This window comes from Podarcis vaucheri, assembly GCF_965113315.1.
Source record: "Podarcis vaucheri genome assembly, chromosome: 5".
NCBI classification, from domain to species: domain Eukaryota; kingdom Metazoa; phylum Chordata; class Lepidosauria; order Squamata; family Lacertidae; genus Podarcis; species Podarcis vaucheri.
This window is the reverse complement of record NC_138763.1, coordinates 25,457,612-25,484,055: the sequence shown is the minus strand read 5'-3', so window position 1 is coordinate 25,484,055 and position 26,444 is coordinate 25,457,612. Positions and strand designations below refer to the sequence as shown.

General features: G+C 43.3%; 2 protein-coding genes across 2 annotated transcripts in view; both read right to left on the bottom strand.

The window, feature by feature from the left end:
• Nucleotides 1–5,497, bottom strand: part of MINDY4B (MINDY family member 4B) — a 32,044-nt gene extending 26,547 nt beyond the window's left edge. Inside the window, exons 1-2 of the mRNA XM_082224437.1 lie at nucleotides 5,234–5,497; nucleotides 4,206–4,233 (exon numbers count right to left, since the gene is read on the bottom strand). Of these exons, the coding sequence (XP_082080563.1) occupies nucleotides 4,206–4,233; nucleotides 5,234–5,346 (141 nt within the window). The 5' untranslated portion in view covers nucleotides 5,347–5,497. The remainder of the gene's footprint in view (nucleotides 1–4,205; nucleotides 4,234–5,233) is intronic.
• A 10,133-nt stretch (nucleotides 5,498–15,630) lies between these two features.
• On the bottom strand, nucleotides 15,631–26,004 carry CLRN1 (clarin 1). The gene is made up of 3 exons (XM_082223480.1): nucleotides 25,671–26,004; nucleotides 18,865–19,044; nucleotides 15,631–17,182 (listed from the first exon to the last, which is right to left on the bottom strand). The coding sequence occupies exons 1-3, from the start codon at nucleotides 25,921–25,923 to the stop codon at nucleotides 16,917–16,919; spliced, it is 699 nt and encodes a 232-aa protein (XP_082079606.1). The 5' UTR covers nucleotides 25,924–26,004; the 3' UTR covers nucleotides 15,631–16,916.
• Between the last annotated feature and the right edge of the window lie 440 nt (nucleotides 26,005–26,444).

The window sequence follows — 26,444 nt, the reverse complement described above, 5'->3', positions numbered from 1 at the left end:
TTGTCCCACTAGGGTGGGACAAAACTGTCAGTGTCAGATTCTCTCAATTTCTCATTTTTCGGATTGCATTTTTTTAAAATAAAAAAATGTAAGCTGGTTTAGTGCAAATTTCTTCTAATGTTTGTATGCAATTCTGCTGTGCATATATATCTGCAAATCAATTTAACCGAATATAATGTATTTTTATGCATACTCTACATTAGTGTAAGCATTTGTGTACACATTACTTGGCTAGAGAACTGCACTGTAAAATTCAGAAAAGTGTGAATGTTGAAGGATTGCATTATATAAGGTTCGCCTCCCATATAAGGTTCACCTCTAAATGTGAACTTAGTGGAATTCCGCGCCCCCGCCCCCGAGTAGACGGGTGCTGTTTTTCATGCAAAGAACTTACATGAATGAGTTTCTTGAAATATTGGAGATGGTTGGAGAGTTATATGAAATGAGCTGCTTGTTCATTTTGGGTTTAGTTAAACGAACATCAATTTACGTTTTGCCTTTTTAATATATGTGTCAAGATCTACTCTAATTCCAGGAATATATGCTGAGAGTGGCATGCAAGGGACTGACACCCATATGTGATGGATATGTGAGATGATGGGATTCCTCTGGAAATACATTGTTTCATAGTAGTATGAATTCAATGGGACTTACATACCGTATTTTTTGCACCATAACACTCACTTTTTTCCTCCTAAAAAGTAAGGGAAAATGTCTGTGCGTGTTATGGAGGGAATGCCTACGGGTGGCATGCCTACGGATTTTCCTCCTCTAAAAACTATGTGCATGTTATGGTCGGGTGCGTGTTATAGAGCGAAAAATACGGTATATTGGATTGCAAGGTTAATGAATGATTGCCATTTAATTGTTAACAACTGGGATTTGGGTAAAAATGTGTAAGGACAATATGGGGTGGCAACAGATGGCCTGGAAAGTTAAATGTGCTAATCGTTACAAATATTGGAAGAAAACTAGAAAAAAATATACATTTCTTAGTTAAGTTTAATTTGTGCCATTTGTCCACTAAAACCATTTTTGCATTTCACTCCAGAAATCTATTCCTTTCCACCACAGGTTTATGATTCATTTAATGCATTCTTTTATTTCAAAATTCAGTTGTACAGCATTCCCTGGTTTCAGCTGCCATAGGAAACCTAACTTTGTGTTGCGTTATTGCTTTTTTATTTTGTTATATGAAACTCCAGGAAGCAGATAGTAATCCTACCTGTTTGAAGTTTATATGGCATATATAGATGATTCAAAATGTAGAGGAGTTGCTGGTGAGCTGTGTGGCCAACTATTTTGCCACACTTTCTGAAATATACATCCACTCTATCAACATTTGTTCCATTTACGTAGATGCTTACTAGCTTAATATATTTAAATGAACAGAATTTCAAAACACACTGTTGCTCATCTCAGGTAGCAGCAATCCACGCAGGGAAATGGATTACTTGAAAAGCAACCACCTCTCAATGATAAAAGAAGAGGGAAATGTTTAAATAGATTGCTTGTGCGCTGTCGATGGTGTAAACCAGTTTGAGCATAGAGGGAAGCAGAGTACAAATACAGACATCCCAAAAATCAGACACAGAGAGGTTTGCCAACATTCTAATGGTCTCTGCTCCTGGGCGGTTAACAGCTGCTTGATCAGATTATATTTATCTCATTGCTGTTGCTGTGATTATTGCAGATCAAGCTGCCGTTAAAGGCACAGGCTCTGGCTGCTTTTGGTCAGCTGGGCATCTTACATGAAGTGTACAGTAGGAATTCTGAGCCTTCTCTCCATTTGGAAAGCAGTTCCTCATGACATTGCTGAAGAAGGCTAAAAACCTGGGAGAAGCATATGAAGTGACTTCTGATGTAGCATGAGCAGTTGCTGCCAGGAAAATAATACATACATGGAGAAACACGAGGACATGCTAATACACTGAGCATAATTTGCCTGTTCCAAAAGGGGCTATTGCAAGTCCTATGAATGGCTCAAACGGCTGGGTATGTTTTGCCTAGGGAAGATACGATCAAAGGGAGACATGATGGCTGTCTTCAAGTACAATATCTGAAGGACAGCCATGCAGAAAAGAGACCGGACTCATTCCTTGATGCTTCAGAGGGCACAAAGGGCAGAAATAACAGGGAAGTTCACCATCAAGAGAATTTTCCTATACGGTAAATAAATTCCATTGGACTTCCTTGGTGGACCCCTCTTTGGCAACGTATTGAAGCAGAGGATGGATGGTACTGTAGTTACATCCTGCTTTGCCGATCCCACATTGAGCAAGGAGTTGCACTAGGTGACCTCATAACTCCCATTCTACTCAGTGATTCTCATATCACAGGCACTGCAGGGAGGACTGCCATCTTGTTCGCAAAATGTAAGGCATTGAGGCATTTCCTGCTGGGAGCTAAGTGGTGCGGAAAGGGTCACTTGTAAAATAATAATAATAATAATAATAATAATAATAATAATAATAATAATAATTTATTATTTACACCCCACCCATCTGGCTGGGTTTTCCAGCCACTCTGGGTGGCTTCCAACAGAATATTAAAATACAATAGTCTATTAAACATTAAAAGCTTCCCTAAACAGGGCTGCCTTCAGATGTCTTCTAAAAGTCTGGTAGTTGTTTTTCTCTTTGACATCTGATGGGAGGGCGTTCCACAGGGCGGGTGCCACTACCGAGAAGGCCCTCTGCCTGGTTCCCTGTAAATTCACTTCTCACAATGAGGGCACCGCCAGAAGGCCCTCGGCACTGGACCTCAGTGTCCGGGCAGAATGATGGGTGTGGAAACGCTCCTTCAGGTATACTGGACAGAGGCCATTTAAATTAGTGTGTGCCAGCCATAGGAGCCAACTCCTAGGGACTGAGGTCCCTTTGCCCCCCATAAAATATTTGACGGGGCCACCCCTCCACCGCCAAGTGGATGTACATTGCCAGTCAAATTATGTGTGTGCACCGTGTCTTGTGGTCATGTGGAGCGGGGCTTACCTGCCCCCTCCCCCAAATACTTTATTCAGCTTGGCACCCCTGGTGCCAGCAGGGGAGCACTTTGCCCTAAATCTGCCTCTGGTGTCAGCCCATGCCAAAGACACGTGACCAAAGTGTCTGGGTGTGCGTGCGTGCAAAATGGCAAACCTAAATGGGAAAATCAAAGGACAAGGGAGGACTGCAAAGACTGCATAAAGGGCATGCAAAAGTTATATAGAAACAAATATATTGATGTTATGTTTTAATATAGGTTTGACATGTTTTTATCTCCACTGCTGGGGCAGTATGTTTCTGAATACCAGTTGCGGCAGAGTGCTGTTGCACTCATGTCTCGTTTGCAGGCTTCCTGTAGGCATTGGGTTAAAAGCACTGTGGGAACAGGATGCTGGAGTGAAGGAAACATTGGCCTGGTCCAGCAGGGCTCTTCTTGTGTTTGAAAATTGATAAATAAAAGCTTGATTTTGATAGATGATGATAGATAGATAGATAGATAGATAGATAGATAGATAGATAGATAGATAGATATAGATAGATAGAACCTAGGAACTTAAGAAACTGCCTTATACTGAGACAACCTATCAGTCCACTTAGCTACATATTGCTAACACTGACTGGCAGTGGCTCTCCAGGATTTCAGATAGGGGTCCCATCTCCCCCAGACCTACCTAGAGATGCCAGGGATTGAATTTGGCACTTCCTGCATGCACAGCAGTGCTTCTGCAGTATACTGTCGGTATTCTATGTCACAGGGAATCCAATCATGAACGTTTTACTAAAATTCGTTTGGAAGTACAGTGGTACCTCGGGTTACAGATGCTTCAGGTTACATACGCTTCAGGTTATAGACTCTGCTAATCCAGAAATAGTGCTTCAGGTTAAGAACTTTGCTTCAGGATGAGAACAGAAATTGTGCTCCGGCGGCGCGGCGGCAGCAGGAGGCCCCATTAGCTAAAGTGGCGCTTCAGGTTAAGAACAATTTCAGGTTAAGTCGGACCTCCAGAACGAATTAAGTACTTAACCCGAGGTACCACTGTAGTTAAGATGAGTTAAACCTGTGTAGGAAGACACTTCCAGAAATGCCTTCTCTACAGTTTGCTGGATTTGTTTTAGACGTGTCATCACCTGCATTTCTTTCATACAGCAGCAATCTTTTTAAAAGCAGTTGCTGCTGGCAAGATCACAACACTGGGAAATAAGATGGGAGGAAGTTACCTGATGGGTGGCGCGGCTGATTTCCAATCTGAAAATAAAAAACAAACAAGATTTGCTAAAAGTGCAAATCTAGCAACGACTCTACCAACAAACCCTAGTGTGTGCCACCAACCCTTCTGTCACACAAGCATATCCTAGGCATTCCATTTCTATGTATGATTACTCAAAAGTAGGGATGGGGGAGAAATTAGACACGGTTCACATTTAAAGTCAAATCTATTAAATTAGAAACAATATGAGAACTGCACCACAGTCATCCTCTGAAATTCTCACTTTTTTGAATTTTGCAATCTCTTACACATGTTTACAAAAATGCATACATTAAGGGAATTAGGGAGTGGGTGGCGTTGTGGTCTAAACCACTGAGCCTCTTGGGCTTGCTGATTGGAAGGTCAGCGGTTTGAATCCCCACAACGGGGTGAGCTCCCATTGCTCTGTCCCCGCTTCTGCTAACCTAGCAGTTCAAAAGCACACCAGTGCAAGTAGATAAATAGGTACTGCTGTGGCAGGAAGGTAAACGGCATTTTCGTGCACTCTGGACAAACGCCGGCTCCCTTGGCCTGAAAAACAAGATGAGCGCCACACCCCATAGTTGCCTTTGACTGGACTTAGCTGTCCAGGGGTCAGATGCATAATAGATGCATAAAAATGAATATTAGTGAAAGTAGCATACAAAAATGTAGCATGTTGGGGCAATCGATTGCCAAAATGTGTACATTAGACAAAGCTTCAAGCAAATATACGTTTATCAGGAAAAATGTCTGATAACAGGCTGATCCATTTTCATGGGGATATATATTTTTTTTAAAAAGGAAAAATCTAGAAATCGCTGCAGAAATGTGGAGAACTGAATTCAAAATAGGAAAAATGGGAAATCAAGGGAACGAAGATGGACAGAGCCTTCCATCCGTACTCAAAAGTAAGCCCCACCAAATTCCACGGAATGTGATTTCATAGGATTGCAACCTTAAAAAAGACCTACCAAGAGGCACATGCAAGAATTAAGTAGGAATTTTAAAAAAACTTACCCATGACAACTAAAGATCTTTCTCCACTTGTCTAGATCAGATATTTTGCTGGCTATCTCTTCTAGCTCCATGTTTTCCAGGCTATGTAGATCACTGGATGCCTTCTTGTCCATCTGTTCACGGCACAGAACGATGTGATAGCTTTATAAACCAGCTCTCCAGCACATAAGAGCAGCTCATCCTTCTTCCACGCAAGTGCCGATATGAACTGTCCTGATCTTGGGGTTTAAATGGCAGGAAGGAAGCTCCCTCCCTTTTCTATCTCCACTCTGCACTTAATTGTAAACTCAATACTGTCTCTTAGCAATTAAACTTTCATTAGAGTTGGACAGGGCCTCTGTGTTTTTCTGTCCATTGTATATACAGCATGAATGTTTAATTTAAGACACAGATTTATATAAAAACAGGCTGCAATTACATATCTATTTCAGGGAAATCAGAATTATTTAATAATTGAAGGCATGGGCCTTGATGCAGCGCAGGAAGACTGACAGGTTGCTTTCAAGTCACCGGATGGAATGGTGATGCGTTTTAAGGCTCATGCTTGATTCCGCTGAAGATGATAGCAGGATGCCTAGTGGAGCAGAATGAGAACGAGATCTTGTTCTTAAATGAAATGGCCAAAGGACAAATACTTTTCATGAAGATCTCCTTTCTGTAAACTCTCATATAACTTTGTAAAGGTAAGGCCGTGTTACGCTCAGTAAGCGAGACACTTACACTGAAGAAAGGCACTTGATCTTTGATGGACACCAGTTTATTGGCAGCTAGTGCTGCTTGTTGATAGCAGTGGGCGACTAGGTCTTCTACATGGTATACACACTAAACTGTGGTCAGCACAGCAGTTTCCGTTTCAGGAATTAGCTTATTCTTTCTCATTTATTCTTTAGCTTAGCTTTGGTGTGTTAAGACTGGCTCTATCTGTGTGGATTGCTGAACACTGCAGGATTGCAGCTGCAGTTTCAGCATGCTTGGCATCGCAGTTCTCTTTATTGGGGATGGGTGGGAACATGCATGCTTGAATATGGCACATTTGAAAGGACAAATGGTCCCTCCAGGTGTCAGGAATGAGCCAGCTCCCAGTGAAGGTTTGCAGCCAACTGAAGAAAGCAGCCAGGAGCAGAGAGGGTTAATTGGCATGCAGGATGAACATTGGCTAGTGCCAACTGTCCTGTCCCTTGGAATGCTGGTTGATAAGGGAATGACTGAGAGTGGGTGGGAAACCAGCCAAAGCTCTTGGGGAGTTCAAATAGGCACGAACAGAGAAGGAAGTAGTCTGTCAGAACGGGAAGAGATTGGAGCTGATCCAATCCCTCCTAACAGTCGCTAAGGGGAGGGCTGTTAGACTGGAAACAAAGCAACAGATGCAAAGTATGAAAGTTTAATACCTTCTGTAGAAACTGGAAGGAGTCTTCAGAAGGGTCATCTTGATTGATGATGCCGGAGGCTGTATTAGAGCCTTCTGGAGCTATCTGTTTTGACAATAAATAATCCTTTTTAATTAACTACGCTTACTGTGTGATCAAGCCAGGGACTGGACTCCTGACACCAGGCTTCCTTTTTACTGTACTTTGTGGTTAATGGGTTGGAAGAGTTATATGCAATCTTGCTTTTGCACCTGCAGAAGCTTGGGGGCAGATATACTGCTTCATTTCCAGGCAGTGCATATCCTGCAGCTTCCTATTGAAAGCCTATTGCTTTTCATACCACAAATGTATACATGTATATAAATGCAGAGGAAAACCAGGGTGCCCATTTTGGGGAGCTGTGCTCTCGCAAGAGTCATGTGATTCACATGAGAGCACAGCCCCTCCCAAATGGCTGTCTTTTGGTGCCACACTCTCATGAGAGCCAAAACAGAACATCCCGGGATCCCATCAAAAGCCAGGGTAGGTTCTGTAATTCCAGAATGTCCTGCTCAGAGTGGGACAGTTGAAGGGTATGCTAAAGTTCTGGGATGCTTTGTTTCACCTTGGATGCACTGTAGCACAGCAGTGTCCCTCCAGATGGAAATAATGCAGCAACACCAAGGAAGCATCGTGGAACAACTAACAAAGCAGTATGATGTGCGAACAGTCCAGGGTAAACCCACCGCTCATGCAGTATTATTGCACCAATGACATTTTGCAGAATATATCCACACCCAGAACCAACAGTGTGGAGGGCTCTCGAAAGTATATATAACCTGGTCTCCAAAATAAGGAGCAGCAAACTATCTCATTATTTATTTCTAAGATTTTCAGCAAACAGAGCTCTTTTGTGTGTGTATGTTTACACACATATATTAAAAAGGCACTAATATATACACACATAAGGTAAAGGTAAAGGGACCCCTGACTGTTAAGTCCAGTCGCAGACGACTCTGGGGTTGCGCGCTCATCTCGCTTTACTGGCCAAGGGAGCCAGGGTTTGTTCAAAGACAGCTTCCAGGCCATGTGGCCAGCATGACTAAGCTGCTTCTGGCGAACCAGAGCAGCACACGGAAACGCCGTTTACCTTACCGCTGGAACGGTACCTATTTATCTACTTGCACTTTGACGTGCTTTCGAACTGCTAGGTTGGCAGGAGCTGGGACTGAACAACGGGAGCTCACCCCGTCACAGGGATTTGAACCACTGACCTTCTGATCAGCAAGCTCTAAGCTCTGTGGTTTAGACCACAGCGCCACCGACATCCCTATATACACACATGTATTATTTTTAACACACACACACATATTTAAAAGGAGATAAAAAGGCCTAGCTGATTTTCTAGGCCCTGATACTTTAATTATAATTTTGTAAATACGTTCCTCACTTGGCTCTTTATAAAAAGGGCATCCAAACAGATGATGCAACACAATCTCCATTTAGGGTGAGCATGAATGCATCGCTATAAAAGAGGAAACACGTCACAAAAAAGTGAGAGCACTGGAAAGAACGGTTGCTTAACTTCTTCCACATCTTGAAAGTGTCCTATGGTTCTAGTGGACTTACTTGTGGTTTCAGAGCCTGGCTTCAGGAGAAGTTATTAATATGGCCTTAGAGACATCCTGCATACAGAGCCACTTCTTCACACAATGCATATTTAACCTATACAGTGGTGCCTCGCAAGATGAAAAGAATTCGTTCTGTGATTCTCTTCGTCTAGCGGTTTTTTCGTCTTGCGAAGCAAGCCCATTGACGGATTAGCGGATTAGCGCTATTAGCGGCTTTTAGCGGTTTATCGGCTTATCAGATCAGCTGATAAACGGCTTAGCGGCTTAGAAAAAGGGGGGGAAGAGGGGAAAAAGCCGCAGGAACTCGCAAGACATTTTTGTCTTGCGAAGCAAGCCCATAGGAGATTCGTTTTGCGAAGCACCTCCAAAACGGAAAACTCTTTCGTCTAGCGAGTTTTCCTCTTGCGAGGCTTCCGTCTCGCGGGGCACCACTGTATAGAGTTTGCTGCTGTAAGATGTAGCGACAGCCCCCAACTTGGATGGTTTTAAATGAGGTTTAGACAAATTCATGGGAGATGAGTGAGGAGAATGCTGTTGTGTCCAGGTCCTGGTTTTGGGCTTCCTCACAGGCTTCTGGTTGGCCACTGTGAGAACAAGATGGTGGACTAGATGGGCCATTGGCCTGACTGAACAGGCCTCTTCTTATATTCTTATGTCACCAGCAAAAGAGAACCAGGGAGGGAAAGCCTTCCTGCTGACTGATTCTCCCCTGAACTTGCTCCCATCCTTGCATTTGGCCTCATAAGCAGCACCAAGCAACTTCAAAACAAACTAAAGTGCTTTTATTTATTAATTGGCCTGTAATTGCCCTTGAAAGAATAGCTCACAGCATTCTCTGCAGGAACAGCACATTTAAGAACAGTTGCTGCAGTGAGCAGTGACATAAACTGTTAACTGCTGCGGACTATAATGAGATTTCATGGGAACTGGAGTGATAAAAGAACACTTCTGGGACTTGGGAGTCGAGAGTCGAGCGCGACATGCAAAAGAGAGGGGTTTGGACTGTGAAAGAGAGCAGGCCGATATTTGAGCAAACTGTGAAAGGAGCCCAAAATAGCTTTCTTTGAATTAATTTTAAAGCGGGAATTTGTCATTCACCGAGGTTCTCTGGAAAGCTCTTTCATGAAATATGGAGCAGTTTCGTGTGACATAACTTCATTTTTTCCTTATAACTTTACATCGGTGAAGCAGAGGTGATCAGAGGTTATTATTTAGAGGTGAGTATTTAACATCCCAACTACGTATAGAGTGACCAGATGCAAAGAAGGATAGGTCTCATTTTACTCATCTAGTTGGCCACTGCGAGAACAGGATGCTGGACTAGATGGTCTGTTGGCCTGATCCACCAGGCTATTTTTTATGTTCTTGTGTTACATAATTATGAATGTCAGACTAAAGCTATCCTTTCTTCTTTTTCTCACCCTAGGTGAACATGGAACACTGAGCTGAATTTTATTTATATCTACAATAATTCAATTTAGAGATCTTAATTTGAACTGTGCATCTGAAAAGTTTGGCTAATTTCAGCTCTGTTTAGGAGCCAATATATCACAGAAGGCTGACTTACCCACTGGCTTTCATTTAAGTATTTAAATGGAAGAGCCAGCGTGGTGTAGTGGTTAAGAATGGTGGACTCATTAACTGTGACTTTAAAGATGAATGGGAACCCTTTACAAAGTATTTGAAGACGCAACAAAGCAAACTGGACTCCTTGGCTGGCTTTGAATAAACATTCACAAACTTTTTATTGATAATAATCAGCTAAATAGTTTGAGGATCTATACAACTGTGTAACATGCAGAAAACTGCATTTTTAGAGAAATCAAAGACTGGAACTGAGGGAAGTTGGGGGGTGGGTTTTGTGGGGGGAGGGAGGGGGAGGGAGGAAAAATGGGGAAAAAATAAGAATGATATGTTTTTCTGGATAATATGTTTTGTTTTAATTTTGAATAAAAAAAGTTGTTGTTTTTTTAAAAAAAGAACGGTGGACTCGTAATCTGGTGAACTCAGCCTCACTCACTTACTCTGTTTGTTGTGGGGGAGGAAGGGAAAGAAGATTGTTAGCTGCTTGGGACTCCTTAAGGGGAGTGAAAGGCAGGATATCAAGTCCAAACTCTTCTTCTTCTTCACCTGACAAATACTGCTCCTTTTACTTTCATTATGAAGAGACGTATTGGCTGTGTTCCCACATTTTGGTAAACTGTGGCCTGGATTCAGCCAGCCCGGTGCACTAGCAGAAGCCAGAGCAAGGGCTCCCTCTTACACAGCAGGGCTCTCCCCCCTCTCCTCTCTCTGTGACCCCCATGCGCCTCCCCCAAATCTGCTCTGGAGGGTGAGCAGAATCCCTGGAACACAGTGGGAAGAGAGTGGGGGGGTCGTTCTGTCTGGCAAGCCGAAATGCTTGTGCTGACAGAATGATCAGAAGCGTGCAACATTGAATTCCTCTGCATGGTTAATAGACTGATCTCAGGTCAGGCCTTCGCAGCTTTCCAGATGGCTTCAGCACTTTACTAATGCAACATCTCTCCTTTAGTCACACTTGGGGCAGAGCTACAGCCAGAAGAGCACAGTGGGAGCTTTCCATGGTCCTGATAAAGTATGCCATGAACCTGGACATATCTTGGCTATGTCAAGCTACTTTCTTCTGAACCTGACTTTACTTTAGCAAAAGAGACTGTTGCCTGATGTGGCCATACCTAAATAACTTTGCTATCACTTCCCCTGCCAACTCTAAGCCCCAGCAGAACAATATATTCAGTCAGAAGTTAGTTATTGTTAGTGGAGTAACCAGAGATTCTTTGTCAGATGTTCGTAATTGGGTATAAAATCACTGGATGTGGAAAAGAGTGCAGTGGTATGTGTTTAATAATTATGGAAGAGTTTCCCAAACTAAAATGTGGATTGAAGACAGATCTATATTGATTCACAAAAGGGAATTCTGCTAGCAAAGTAGTGTTCTTGGTTCCCACCCACCGTGTCTTCAGCACAGAGTTTAGAGCATAAATTATGTCTCTGTGGAAAACAGAAGTTTGGAAAGGTCTGTTCTTGGTGTGAAAAGAAGGTCCTTGTAATTTTTACTTTGGTGGACTACAACTCCCATCACATCCCATGTCTTGAACCCAAGGCTTGGGGAATAAATTTTGTGTGTGTGTGTTTCTGTTGAGCAGAGACTGGGAAGGTTAATCTCCTTTGTGCTAGTACCCCCTCTGACTTCTGCCATTGTCTTATGTGACAGATATTTGATCTTGTGCGTTGATGTCAATGTTATGTATTCCTATGAACATCTTAAATGCCTTTTCTTTTTTCTGAACAAACAATAATGTCTTGTGGCACCTTAAAAAGTAACAAATTGTCTAATGGCATACGTGTTGGTGAGAGGGGTGGCCCTGTAGACAGTGAGGTCAGAAGGAAATTAAATGCGTACATTACTGACTGGCAATTATATCATTAACACCAGCCGTTTGCAAGAACACTTCACCACAAGCGCAGGTTGCAAGGTCCTTTGTTCTTCCTTTCTAGGTGCTGCACTGTGGTTAATGCTTAATGTTCTGTGCTTAATGACATCACCAGGACCAGCTCCTAGGCCTCAGGTTTGGGCCTTAAAATCTCAGGGCCTGGGAGGTGCCTGACTGGCAACCCTAGTCAGAAGGAATGCTCAGTAAAGACCAGGCATAGTCTAAGCACCATGTAATCTTTGTGTAAGAAAACCAGGATGAACGCTGAATAAAAATATCAGAAACCCTCTATACAAAGAAATTAACTTCTTGGGGACAGCTAAGTTCCTCTGCTCCCTACTTCCTGTGAAGCCTGTTATGCTCCTTCAGGAGTGCAAGGTGGTGATTTTTTTTTTTTTTTGAGACTGGTACATAATATGCCCACTCTTTTGTTATGGTACATAGGCTTAAGTTTCTCAGGCAGCCCAATGAACCAAAAACCCAGTACTGATGAACATAGACTCTTATTTAATCATCAAAACTGCAATGTATAATAATAATTAATAATAATAATAATAATAATAATAATAATAATAATAATAATAATAATATCATCACAGGGGGAAGGTGTATTTTAAGCTATCAATAATAAATTCTGTGTCAGGCCTCATTTGCACTACACAGTGGTACCTCGGGTTACATACGCTTCAGGTGACATATGCTTTGGGTTACAGACTCCGTTAACCCAGAAATAGTGCTTCAGGTTAAGAACTTTGCTTCAGAATAAGAACAGAAATCGTGCTTCGGCGGCGCAGCAGCAGCAGGAGGCCCCATTAGCTAAAGTGGTGCTTCAGGTTAAGAACAGTTTCAGGTTAAGTACGGACCTCCGGAACGAATTAAGTACTTAACCCGAGGTAGCACTGTACATTTAAAGCAGTATCTTACCACTTTAAACAGTCATGGCTTCCCCCAAAGAATCCTGGGAAATGTAGTTAGAAGTGCTGAGAGTTGTGAGGAGACCCCAGTTCCCTTCAGAGAGCTTTGATTCTCAGATTTCCCTGGTCTGAATGTACTGTATTATATTCCTCCACACCCTTTCTCATGAATTAGCTTGTCCTATGTCCCTCTGGAGCGGTTTCCATACAACAGCTATGCAAACTTCCTGTATTGCTAGACTTGCTCTCCTTTTTTATCCCTTTTGTTTTGCTCCTTTTTCTTACCAATTCATGTCATAGAAGGTCCTCAGAATCTCCTGTCTCCGAGCAATTTTCTGTCAGAAGTTGGATTTGTAGCTTCATGGCAGGCCAGAACCAAGGGTGCCTACTAGCAGAGTCTCTGCTAGAAAGTTAGCTAGAAAGTCATGCGTGGAATTAGTGCCTTCCCCTCGGTTTCTGTGGAAATGTCAACACTTGCCCTGTCGAGCTCACACCAAGCTATGCAGTAATAAGTAAACAATTGTTTCAAGTAGGTACTATCAATTTACATTTATGTAGCATCTTCCGCCTGAACAAGTTTCAACGGGACTGCCGTTTCAAACTTCACCTCAGATTTTTGTGGTGGAATAATCTTTTGCAGAATACAACCCGCATCTGCTGAAGCGGTCAGGGTTGGCTCCTGCTTCGAGTGCCCAAGAGTGCTTTATTCCTGCTTCACCTGGTGCACCAGCTACAGCCATGCCTTGACAGGAATAGCTTGGCCACTGTGGTGCAGGCCTCAGTAACTTTAAACTGGACTATAGGGAACTATAGTGTGCATTGCAATAGTCCAGTCTAAAGTTACAGAGGGAACTAAGAGACGTGGGTGGTGCTGTGGTCTAAACCACAGAGCCTAGAGCTTGCTGATCAGAAGGTCGGCGGTTCAAATCCCCACAATGGGGTGAGCTCCCGTTGCTCGGTCCCAGCTCCTGCCCACCTAGCAGTTCGAAAGCACGTCAAGTGCAAGTAGATAAATAGGTACCACTCTGGCAGGAAGGTAAACGGCATTTCCGTGCGCTGCTCTGGTTCGCAAGAAGCGGCTTAGTCATGCTGGCCACATGACCCGGAAGTTGTCTGCAGACAAACTACTCCGGCTCCCTCGGCCTATAGAGCGAGATGAGCACCGCAACTTCAGAGTCGTCTGCGACTGGACCTAACGGTCAGGGGTACCTTTGCCTTTACCTATAGGGAACTACCCCTGAACTTGGCTCATCCCACTCCACTGCCTGAGGCAAAACAATAAGGTACTGCCCTGTGTGCACACTGGCCACCCCCAATGAAGCCTCACTTACCAGGGTCATGGGGCTACGGCTTCCAGGTTTTGGCAAGATCTCACAGGAGCCCCGTGAGATCTCACGGAGGTGTCCAGAGGCTCCGCAAAATCTGGTGGTGGTCTCGCAACATTTTGCAGGGCTCTCATAAGGTCTCGCCAGAACCCGGAATCTGCCATAATAACTTCTCCTCACTTCTCTGGTGGTACTGGCAGGCAGTGGCGTAGCGTGGGTTGTCAGCACCCGGGGCAAGGCAAGTAATTTGCACCCCCTAACCCGTGGATTTGCGCCCCCTAACCCGTGGATTTGCGCCCCCTAACCAGTGGATTTGTGCCCCCTAACCCTAACCCCCAGATGTTGCGCCCGGTGCGGCCGCCCCCCCACACTACACCACTGCTGGCGGGGGAGGGGGAGAAATGATGACCACAGAGGCACCCCTTGCATCCTGCTGTTAGTGGGAAGGCAGTTCTCACAACTGCCTCACTGGGGCAAGACCTGCTGGGAAGAGTTCCTGTGATCAGTAGGCCTGAGCCGTTTGGTTTCTTTGAACTGTCTGTTAACTTCACTGACACTTGGTGAGTTATTGCTGACTTGCTCTCGACTCCTGCCTTGACGTGTCCGAAGAAAAGGATGCTATGATATGGGAATATGTGGCTGTGCATATATTTTGCTACCTATACACATACTGGGAGCAATGCCAATTGCAGGTGAAATTAAAAAAATAAGGTCTTTTATATATAATAAATGTACCAACCAAGCACATACATGTGGACCACATGTCTGGAGTAGCACAGGAAGACCACCTTGAAACCATTTTGACTCCCAAACTGACCAAACTGTTTTCTCTGCAAGGAGGGAGGGGGTGAGGGAACCTTCCCATTGTCTCAGGAATTGGGAAATCACCATTTCAAAGGAATGGCCAGACTACCAGGAAAGGCAATCACATAAGGCATTATCAGATAACCTGACAGACAGGAAAAACAACATTCAAATTTCTGTTGTAGATCGCCTTTTCTGTGATGTAGGTATGATGTTTGTGGGGGGTTGTCTTGGGTTACACCCCTTCTGTGATGTATGTATGATGTATGAAGGGGTGGCACACCTTGGCCCTGGGTCTTCCTCCTTTCCTGCGTGTGAGGGGAGCACCCTGTTGCAATAGGTTTAATAAAGATCAGGCTTACTAGCTGCTTTGCTTCTCAATATTCTCTGGTTGGCCTCTGTTATTTTCTCCTACCAATGGAGACCCTACAAAGGACTCTATAAGGGCTCTTGTGTCCCCCAAAAGGGAATAAGTGTAGATTTTGTTTATTACACAGGAAATAGAAGAAACAGAAGAGGCGAAGTATCTGGCTAGGCACTGCGAGAAGAGAATGCTAGACTAGAAGTACCATTAGCTTGATCAAGCAGGCTATTCTTATGTTTACATTCCCATGATGTTATGGGCAGAATGTTTTGCTACTCAGAAATACCAAGCAGAATGTTTTGTTACTCAGAAATACCAAATGCAGCGATAAAGTACTGAATAAACCAGTCATTTTGCCTACTAAATGCTTTGACTACAACTCTTATCACTCTAATCATGACCCTGTTGGCTGGGGCTGTCGTTTAAAACAGCTGCAGAGCAGCAGGCTGCAGAAGGCTGGAGTAAGTTATAAGAAATTCCTGCACAGATTAGTTTTCTTCTTCTCTTTCTCTTCATGCCATGTCCCCCCCTGACAATCACTTGAAAGTGCTATGGAAGAACGAGGGGAAGAATGTATTTATTGTCTGAAGTACCACTTTGCACACCAGGAGGATCAGACCTCTATTTCTAAAACTGAAGCTTATAAAAGTGAAAAACAAAATAAAAGCATTACAAAACGAGAACAAAAACGCCACAATGTTGGATTAGATTTTAGGTGCTACGTTTGGAATCAGCTCTTCAAATACTTGATATTAAACACACTGAGCAGCATCTTTGGTAAAGTTTGCAAACCAGGAATCCACTCCATATAAGTAAAAAATATAGGCTGGCACCCAACCTTTCCACTCTGTGAATGGAAGGAGCTTCCATTCGTGGAACATGAGGTGAGCTCGCAGAAGGGGTCCTCCTGTGAATACAACTCTTTTTCTGTGACTAAAATTTAACTTGGTTGCTGCCAATACAGTTTCTTTTAAAGTTAGTGCCTTTTCATGAAGGAGCCCTTATTCCAATTTTCTAGGGGAGAAGTCAAGTTTTTATTCTTGTCCTGATACACAGATTTTTAAGAGTAATACTTCTAGAACACCATCTTCTTTGCATGAGAGGAAAGCACATGCTGTCCTCTTCTACTGAAATGGCTGTCTAAGTTTTGAGTTTTTGCTTTTATCACACTATTTCAGCAACATTACATTCCTCTAGGGTTCTAGATCTTGGAAGAAAACAATGGGATGGTTTGGACATAATGCCAAACAATGGTTTGCCATGATGTCCAAACAAATGCCATTGGGCAAACCATTGTGAGTGGCCAGCAAACTAGGATCTGAGAACAGGGTCTGCAAGCCATGGTTTAGAGACGGCTTGCACATCTCAGTTTGTGCAAACCAGCTTGGCATTGCATCCGAACCAACAAATCATGGTTTGAGATGATGCTCAACCTTTGAGGTTGTTTGGGAAAGCACCCAGGGATTATCAGGAAAGGTGAGAGAAAAGGAATCCCACACGAGTTATCTCTGTATCTGGAACACACAACTTCATTAGGAATCTAAACTACAGTTATCACAAACCATTGTTTGACATTACATCTAAACCAACTCAATACCTTCCTAGTGACAAGTTATCACCTACTGTGAGCCACATAACTCCTATTGATATTATTTAATTCCTTTTTTGTGCTGGTATATCTCTGTAAATGTCTCTGGCTCACAATATACAAATACATGTTTGTTTGTTTGTTTGTTTGTTTGTTTGTTTGTTTTAAAAAACAGCCTTTAAACCCATTTACATTTGGTGTCTTGGGGGAAAAGGTCATGATGAACCATTTTCATTAAACATGGTTCAAAACCTGTCTAGTACATTAGATCGACTGCTCCATTTGCTGTCTCTGAATCTTTCGACTTTGAAAAAGGAAACTCAAATCCAGCAAGGCGTATTAGCAAAATGTTCAGAATGTGTACCAATGAGCACACCAGAATGATCCAGAATGAATTTGCAAATTGCTCACTGTGAGTTTTAAAAATAAAGCTCCCTTCTTTATAATTAGCTATTTTCTCTGAGAGGTGGTGGATTTTCACTTCTGATGAAAAGAGTATCATGATGAGGCAGCCACAAGAAACTGAAAAAGAAGAAAATCCAAAATTAGCATTTTGACAGTTTTCTAACGGACCTTTGCACAATGGGGCAGTATTTATGTTTTCTTTGCATTTCAGTAGTTACAAAGCAGCACCCCACTTTGTATATCTCTTCTGTGGGTGCTCCAATAACTCCAATAACTAATGTGGTAAAAAAGGGAAAGGTACCCCTGACCGTTAGGTCCAGACAAGGACGACTCTGGGGTTGTGCGCTTATCTCGCTCTATAGGCCGAGGGAGTCGGCGTTTGTCCGCAGACAGCTTCCGGGTCATGCGGCTAGCACGACTAAGCCACTTCTGGTGAACCAGAGCAGCACATGGAAATGCCGTTTACCTTCCCGCTGGAACGGAACCTATTTATTTACTTGCACTTGACTTGCTTTCGAACCGCTAGGTGGGCAGGAGCTGGGACTGAACAATGGGAGCTCACCCTGTTGCAGGGATTCGAACCACCGACCTTCTGATTGGCAAGGCCAAGGCTCTGTGGTTTAGACCACAGTGCTACCCACTAATACCTAATGTGGTAGGTAACCAGATTGCCTCAAATGGGAGTGCAATGAGAAGAAATCACATCAAAATGATGGGAGGAAATTTCCCTAGTTGGGTTTATATTTCAGTGTTAAGAGGTGAAAACAGGCAAAATGCAAGGCAGGGGCAGGGAACCTCCAGACCATGGGCCAATTTAAACCCAGCACGTGTCCCAATTTGACCCATGAGGACGTTCTACCAAACCACACCCACCTGCCCCACACCTGACATCACAGGTGATATCAAATGTGAGGCACATAGAGACATGGCTGAATCAGCTGCACAACTGGGTTTTTCATGGGCAATGCAACCCCTGCAGAGAGTACCGTATTTTTCGCCCCATAAGACGCTCCGTCCCATAGGACGCACCTAGTTTTTTGGGGGGGGAAATAAAGGGGAAAAAATTCCCTTTATTTCCCCCCCAAAAGCAGGGGCCGGCAGGCTGCTATCCACAGCGTGGGGAGCCTTGCCGGGAACTCCGGCAAGGCTCCCCAGGCTGCGGATGTCTGCCTGGCGAGGGGGGCGCTCTGCTTCAGGGCGCCCCGCCCGCCGGACGGCAGGCTGCTATCCGCAGCCTAGACATCCCTGCCGGACCTCCCGTAGGGCTGCCTAGGCTGCGGATGTGTTCCTGAAGCCTGGAGAGCTGCTATCCGCAGCCTAGACATCCCTGCCGGACCTCCCGTAGGGCTGCCTAGGCTGCGGATGTGTTCCTGAAGCCTGGTGCGCACCGACCCCTCTCGCTCTCCAAGCTTCAGCAAAAGCCTGCATTCGCCCCATAGGATGCACCCAGATTTCCCCTTCATTTTTGGAGGGGAAAAAGTGCGTCCTATAGGGCGAAAAATACTGTAGCTTTGTCAACCCTCTGCTGAACATATGCTGGCAAATCTCCTTGCACTATTGCTCCCAATCACCCAGCAGCCAGCTGGCGGTTAGGCACTTGGGAAGCACTGTGCAAGGGACTTTGACAGGTGCCAGTCATCTGGGGTTGTGATGCCAGATGATTGACAGATGGGTTGTCCCGCCCATCAGTCAAAGCTGGCCCTCAAGAGCCCACAAAATGTAAGGGATACTTTGCTTAACCACTCTTTCATCCCAGGCTCTGACAAACATAACCACGGCATTACATTTGGAACACTTACATGAGATGAAGCTCCACAGGTACAGCCCTAGCGGACCATGCAGTGTTTCATAGGGTTTGCCGAATGCGTTGTACATGAAGAAACCAGTCTCAATCAGGGCAAACACTAACAACGCCAAAGAGAAGAGGATAACACTCACATGGATACTCGCAGGGATAACTTTGAACAAATCTGGAAAAACTAAAAAAACAAACACACACACAAAAGAACAAAAGACAGAGAATGGAATTACTGCGGAAATCAGGCAAAGTTGTCATCTCTGAAAAACAGGACCCCGATGCCATGAAACATGCTTATCATTGGGAGATGGAAGAAACTGATAAGGTGAGAAGAACTGTTCAAAAACACTTAACAAAGAAATAATAGCAGGACCCAATTTCTACATTTATGGCCCAATACATAAGAATTTTCTGAGAAGCAAAAGTATCAGAATGATCCTTGCAAGTTAGGTTTACGGTGATATTCTGGAAGGCAGGGTAGTTAAATAAGGGCTCATAAAACATCCAGTTTCAATATTGGGTCAAGACCAAGAAATTCTTGCCTGGGTTTAGGAATAGACTTGAGTAGGTGTGGTAACAGGCCGAGTGCAACAAGCAAGTTTGACTAAGGCTTGGATGGCCAAGGATTGGCCTTCCAGGGTCAGCTGACACACACCTGATCAAAATGAAGGAAATGTGCCCTTTCTAGGAAGCTAAAGGTGGTGAATGTTTCATAGGAATCATTGGTGTGGTGGTGGTTTATACTTCCCAGCCACCAAAGTGTGTCTCTGTTTTGGCCCAGCCCCATTAAATATGGTAACCTATTCTATACATAAATGTTGAAAGTATTCAGAGTGGATTGCGAACTAGGCTTGCTACCACAGGGCAATTTTCAAATATTTCTACACAGTTTAGTGACAGCAGATATACAGTATCAGAATGAATCATTGAATGCAGAGTAAATGCTCCCACTCCATGGGGGTATGATTAAGCCAGTGCTAATACTCCTTTGAACTGCCTTGCTGTGGTTAGAACATGCTGAGAAAAAGCTCTGTAGGCACTTCAAATAAATTTTATCTACCATGTAAAATGTAAATTGCTAGCAAGTGGGTTTGTGGCAGGCAATGCAGTCAGCATATCAGAGCCATCCAACATTGCTTGATTCAATCCAATTCAATTCGTTGATTATTTGTAATATGACCATTGCTTCCTTCTTGCTCAGTGGTTGCAATTAGTCAATGGGAAATTGAAAGACTATGTACTGTACATTAATTACAAACATAAGAAAAAAATATTTCAAAAAGAGACTCTCAGGTTGTGTTGTTTTTTAATTCTTTGAGACAGGAGTTGGTTCTAGCAGACAGTAGAAAAGCACAGATAATTTCAACTTTTGGTTTTTGTTTTGTAGGTTTTAATATTTGTAAAATAAGAAATGTCGATGACGATGACAGCAAAGTTCATTAAAATAAGCTTGTAAAAAAACATGTCACTGGGCCAAGTTCAGAGTGTTAGTATAAAGGCTCAAATGGCTTAGACCCAGGTATTTGAAGGGGCATCTCAGGTATAATCCTATATAAGGTCAGCTGCAGTAGATTATGAGATCTGTAGCTTGTCAGTGGGACTTCTAAGCAATAACACCTCAGTGGTCATGGCACACTCTACCCTCTGAGGTTTGGCTGGGAACAACTTTGATTACTTTTTGGCCCCAGCTAAAAGCTTTCCTTTTCCACCAGGCCTAGACAAATTAAATTAAAACAAACAAATAAATAAAATTCTGAAAGAGCCATTATGTACCTGATAAATACTTGGCTATGTACTTGGTTGATATACTTTAGAGTTGGGAAAATAAAAAAATTCCTTCCTGTAGCACCTTAAAGACCAACTAAGTTAGTTCTTGGTATAAGCTTTCGTGTGCATGCACACTTCTTCAGATACACTGAAACAGAAGTTGCCAGATCCTTCTATATATAGAGAAGGTGGGGAGGGGTATTACTCAGAAGGGTGGTGGGAATCGGAGATTGGCAGATAGCTGAGATGAGCCTGATGAGCCTGTTGACGACTCTTAACGACTGTAGTAGGTCTTACAGGAAAAGGCAAGGGGTGAGAAGGTGAGAAGTGGCTTTTAGTCATATATAATGAGATAAGAATCCAAATGTTGAAAGTAATTGGGAAATGTTGAAAGAGTTGGGAGATAGTTGTAATTTAAAATATAGGATTATATCCAACTCTGCTGTTCCACTAGTGCAACAGACGTGAGTGATGGAACTTCGCCCTCCTCGCGCTCCCTTGCTGCAGCCCCACATACACCTTCAAAAGTGAAGGACCCTCCGAAGCAGATTTTGGGGTTGCATGGGGAGAGGAGAGGATGGGGAAATGTTGCATGGGCACGACTCCCTTCATCCAGTACTGGATATGACCCTTAATGTATTGTTGTTTTTACTGTGCATTGCATTTTGCATTGTTGTGTCCTGCTGCAAGTTCATAGGCTCCCAGTACCTTTCCAGGCACAACTCAAAGTGTTGGTGCTGACCTTTAAAGCCCTGAATGGCCTTGGCCCAGTATACCTGAAGGAGTGTCTCCACCCCTATTATTCTGCCTGGACACTGAGGTTCAGTGCCGAGGGCCTTCTGGCGGTTCCCTCACTGCAAGAAGCGAAGTTATAGGGCCTATATGCAGAGGGCCTTTTTGGTAGTGGCACCCGCCCTGTGGAACGCCCTCCCACCAGATGTCAAAGAATAAACAAGTATCTGACTTTTAGAATACAGCTGAAAGTAGCCCTGTTTAGGGAAGCTTTTAATATTTGATGAATTATTGTATTTTAATGTTTTGCTGGAAGCTGCAGAGAGTGGCTGGGGAAACCCAGACAGATGGGTGGGATATAAATAATATATTATTATTATTATTATTACTCATGTATGATGAGAGGTGGGATGTAAATCCTGCCGACAAACAACTTGAGAAAGGACACTATTCTCTTACATAGCTTGTTTCCTCTGTTTGTCACTAGTACGTGGTCGCAATGTGGCTTATTTCTGAGTAGACGTGCATAGGATTGCATGGTAAGGTTGCAGTCCTAAACACACCTACTAGGAAGTAAGCATCATAAAACACAATGGTGCTCACTTGTGAGTAAGCACATGCAAGGGCACATTGTGCAAAAACGTGAACTGTTTACACAGCTTGCAAATTTCATTCTCCCTTGATGCAAGATTGAGTTTGTTTCTTTCCAGCACAGATTTGGTTTTATATACAGTGGTACCTCGAGTTACAGACGCTTCAGGTTACAGACGCTTCAGGTTACAGAGTCCACTAACCCAGAAATAGTACCTCGGGTTAAGAACTTTGCTTCAGGATGAGAACAGAAATCATGCGGTGCTGGCGCGGCGGCAGCAGGAGGCCCCATTAGCTAAAGTGGTACCTCAGGTTAAGAACAGTTTCAGGTTAAGAACAGACCTCCAGAAAAAATTAAGTTCTTAACCCGAGGTACCACTGTGTATCAGAAGCAGCTTTTGTCATGCTTATTGCCATGCCACACACAACACTGGGTCGTGCAGGCTGTTTCCCTCAATAGCGACATTCAGAACTTTTTACATATCATTAAACTTTTATAGGTGACTACCAGATAAAATTAATGCAGCAGCAATGTTGCCCTGGAAGAGAAGACAGACCTTCATTATAAGCACTGAATCTGCATGCCAGTGGCCTTTAGAAAATGAACCGCTGACCCAGAAACAGACAAGAGCCAGAGTAAATGAAGCAGAAGGCTTTCCTGAGGCTGAATGGGTTTTACAGGCAGAGCAAATTCATTTTACAATTAAAAGAGATATAGCGGCCAACAGGGAGAGCATTTAATGGGCGCAAACGCAGGACTAAAACAAGGCAGATGATTTAATCCTTTCTTCTTAGCCTTGCCATGCTGCGCTTCAATGCATTAAAATGCAAACACATCTACTGTAAATGGTAACATTTCCTAAGACATTTATAGCCATTTAGGGAGAGAGTTTCCTTGTGGATTGCAGCAAAGGCAGTGAACAACAGCCAATGTTCCCTAGTAATTACACAGCAGACTGAATCTTGTATTGGAAGCAGCTGCCTTTAAGCTACTGGACATTATATAACATTAATAAATTCCATCTAGGTGTATGTTCATCCAGTAAAAAAAAAAAAAAGTTCATTCAAAGTAAATATGACTGCTATTTCAGACTGCCATTACTTTTCTCTGTCCCCGGATTAATCACAGAGCTCTGCTCTGGTGCCAAATAGATAATTGCAAACTCCTTTTTCCATCATAAAAGGCAGATGACACAAGTACTGTACAATCGATACGGGGTGAGTGGGCAGAATTGAGTCGTGCTTTTGACTCGCCACTGATTTCTGTGTGTTGATCAAGTCATCTTTATGTGTGGAACTTGAATGTATCTGTCTCTGTGCAGGTAAACTGATCAATGTGTAGAGTGTTTGAGTGGACCAGTGGGAATGACCCTATACCTGCCCTCCTTTTTGCTTTGATTGTGGGTGGATATGTTATCTAAACAAGGCTGCAAACAATTGCCCGGGGAGGTCTATTCGCATTACTCTCATGGTGTGCCAGGAAGTAGACTGATGCAACCCAGCTTCCTCATGGTTTTTCACCTGGCATTCATCAGGTGAGAACATGCATGAAGTGGGGACATGCGGGACAGGGCAGGACAGTTACGGCATGCCAACTGCACCAGATCAACTTACCTCCCTTTGCAAAACCCTCACATGGAATGGATATTTCATAGCATTTGGGGATGGGGATGAGAATAAGAATATGTTCCAACAATATATTTTCAATGAAGAATAGCTTCCACGGTGTTCAAATGTTCAAGCTCTCGACTGCCATCTGTTTAGATCAGGGGTCAGCAAACTTACTGCGCCTCGGGCCGGTGTCTCCAGCGCCAATCACGAGGTGGGCCGGAGGGCGGGGGAGCACGTGCCCATACGTGTGCGCACACGCTATTTCCGGCACACTTCTGGGTCGGAGGAGCACTGGAAATAGCTTGTGCGCATGTGCACAGGCCTCCTCCGACCAGGATGTGCACCGCAAATAATGCTTGCGCATGCGCAAATAATGCTTGCGCATGCGCACAAGCTATTTCTGGTGCTCCTCCGACCCGGAAGTGGGCAGCCACGCAGCACTGGTAAGAGCGGGCAGTGGCAGCTGGTAGCGGGGATTGCTGCGGGCCGGATAAACGAGTCCCTTGGGCCTTATCCGGCCCGAGGGGCCTTAGTTTGGGGACCCCTGGTTTAGATTGTGGGTTGAGTTCCCTCCTCTGACTTAGGTGTTAGGGGAAATTCAGAAGCTTTTCTCTTGAAACTGCATTACCTGCACCTGGTAAACTGTCTTCTAACTTAACTGCGGTTAGTGGAATCGAGCCAATTTCAAGCTATGTTTTATGATGCCAACTTCTTACCATTAACTATTAAGATTAGGCACAATATAGGGTTCAGACGATGTGCCAACATATGATTAATTTGGAATGGAAGCGAAAGCTTCTGAGCAACTTGCAATCATGCCAGAGGAAGGAAGAGGGTACATGAGGAGTCCAAGCCTCCATACAGACTGTTCTCATAATACTATGTGCACTAACTCATGGGAATGGACTATGTCTTAAGCATTCTTCCAGCTCCACCATCTTAATAAACAAAGTTTGGTTAGTGCTTCCTAGATTCTTTAGCAAGTCATTCTGAGAATTCCTACAGGGTGACAGGAGCGGGAAGCAATGATAAGCAGGATTTTCAGAGAGGTCTCAAGAACTGCTAAAGCCTACTATAGAATGCAATTAGATGAAGCAATTCTCAATAATATCCAAAATGAATTTGGTCTACTTCCTCTGCACAGTCAATCATTTTCATGTCTGCAGTTCAGGACGTACACCAGAAATGACTCACACAAGCCACAATGTTTCTCTGCAGATTACTTGCAAATTGTTTCTGGTAAGAAAATAAATGTTAGGTGGCATATTATGAACTCTTCTCCAGATAACCATTATTTTTTTTTAATGTGGTGCTATGCATAAATCAAGTGCATGACTGACCATTTTAACATTATTTACTCCTGGAAGGTAAACAGATGAACTGCAAAACTCTCATCCTATGCAACTCTGCAGTTGCCAATCCTGGATAATAATGATTTGTCGAGCAAGTGAGGCTGTATTCCTATGCACACTTACTTAGAAGTAAGCTCATTGGATTTCGACTGGACTTGCTTCTGAGTACACCTGTATAAGATTGGACTCTGGGATTTAGATTTTTAGCTGATGAATAAGTCCCAGTAGACTCAATTGACTTACTTTTGAGTAAACATGCAGAGGATTGGACTGTTGATTTCTCACAGTCTGCATATCCAGAACATAAATAAGTATTTACAATAGTTCTCGTTCCTTCCCGCTCATTTCATTAATATTAAAATGACAATATTAAAATGACAATAATTCAATAAGAATTAATAACATAACAACAATAATTAAAAGAGACACCAAAGCACAGTATTGGAAAAGAGTTTGAAAAATTAAGGCTGTGATGCCATGCAAGCTTTCTTGAAAGGAAATCCTACAGAACTCTGTGGGCCTTACTCCCAAGAAGACATGCACAGGATCTGACTGCTCCTTCAACTAGCAAGCTATTATAACAGTAAATACATGTTGATAGAAGAAGCACATGATGTATATTACGGTGACATAATTTCACATCTCCCACTAGCGCATCTTTTGGAAGAAACAGGAGAATGCTCATGTACGTATCTGTCAGACCACGATAGCATGCACTAAAGCATTAAATAATTCAGATGTCATTGTTACTTACATGAAAACCGAAAAGGTCTCCCTCCGAGCCCGCATTGTCTAACCCTCTCCCCATAGAAAAGTCCATACTGAATTTCACCAATAAACTTCTCTAATTCTTGGCCGGTAGCATTGACAAGCAGCGCTCCAGTTTTGCAGAGTATTCTTCCTCTGAGCCACAGCTGAGTTCCGATGGCTGCTGCAATACTGAGAGCACAAGCAAAACTTAGCACGCCAGCAACACAGAATAACACTTTCTTCTGTTGGGCTGGCATATATAATCCTGGATGGCATACAAACAACCTGGAAAATGCAGCCTCAAATAAAACCTTTAGCAAAGTGTGTTTTGCACCATCTCCTCTCTGTGTCACTTGAGAACAAAGGTTTAAGATAACAGATGGAACCCTCAGTGTAATTTGATGAATGCCTCCCCCCCCCTTTTTTCTAAACAGCCCTTTGTCTGATTGGGTGAGCTGAAAATTCCAGAAACAGACATGGCTCTCCAATTAAGTTAGCAACTTTGCAAAGAAGTTGTGCAAGGTTTCATTTGGGAGATATCAGTACAGATATAGATTATCTATCTATCTATCTATCTATCTATCTATCTATCTATCTATCATCTATCTATCTATCTATCTATCTATCATCTATCTATCTATATCTATCTATCATCTATCTATCTATCTATCATCTATCTATCTATCTATCTATCATCTATCTACCTATCATCTATCTATCATCTATCTATTATCATCATCTATCTCTATCTATCATCTATCTATATCTATCTATCTAT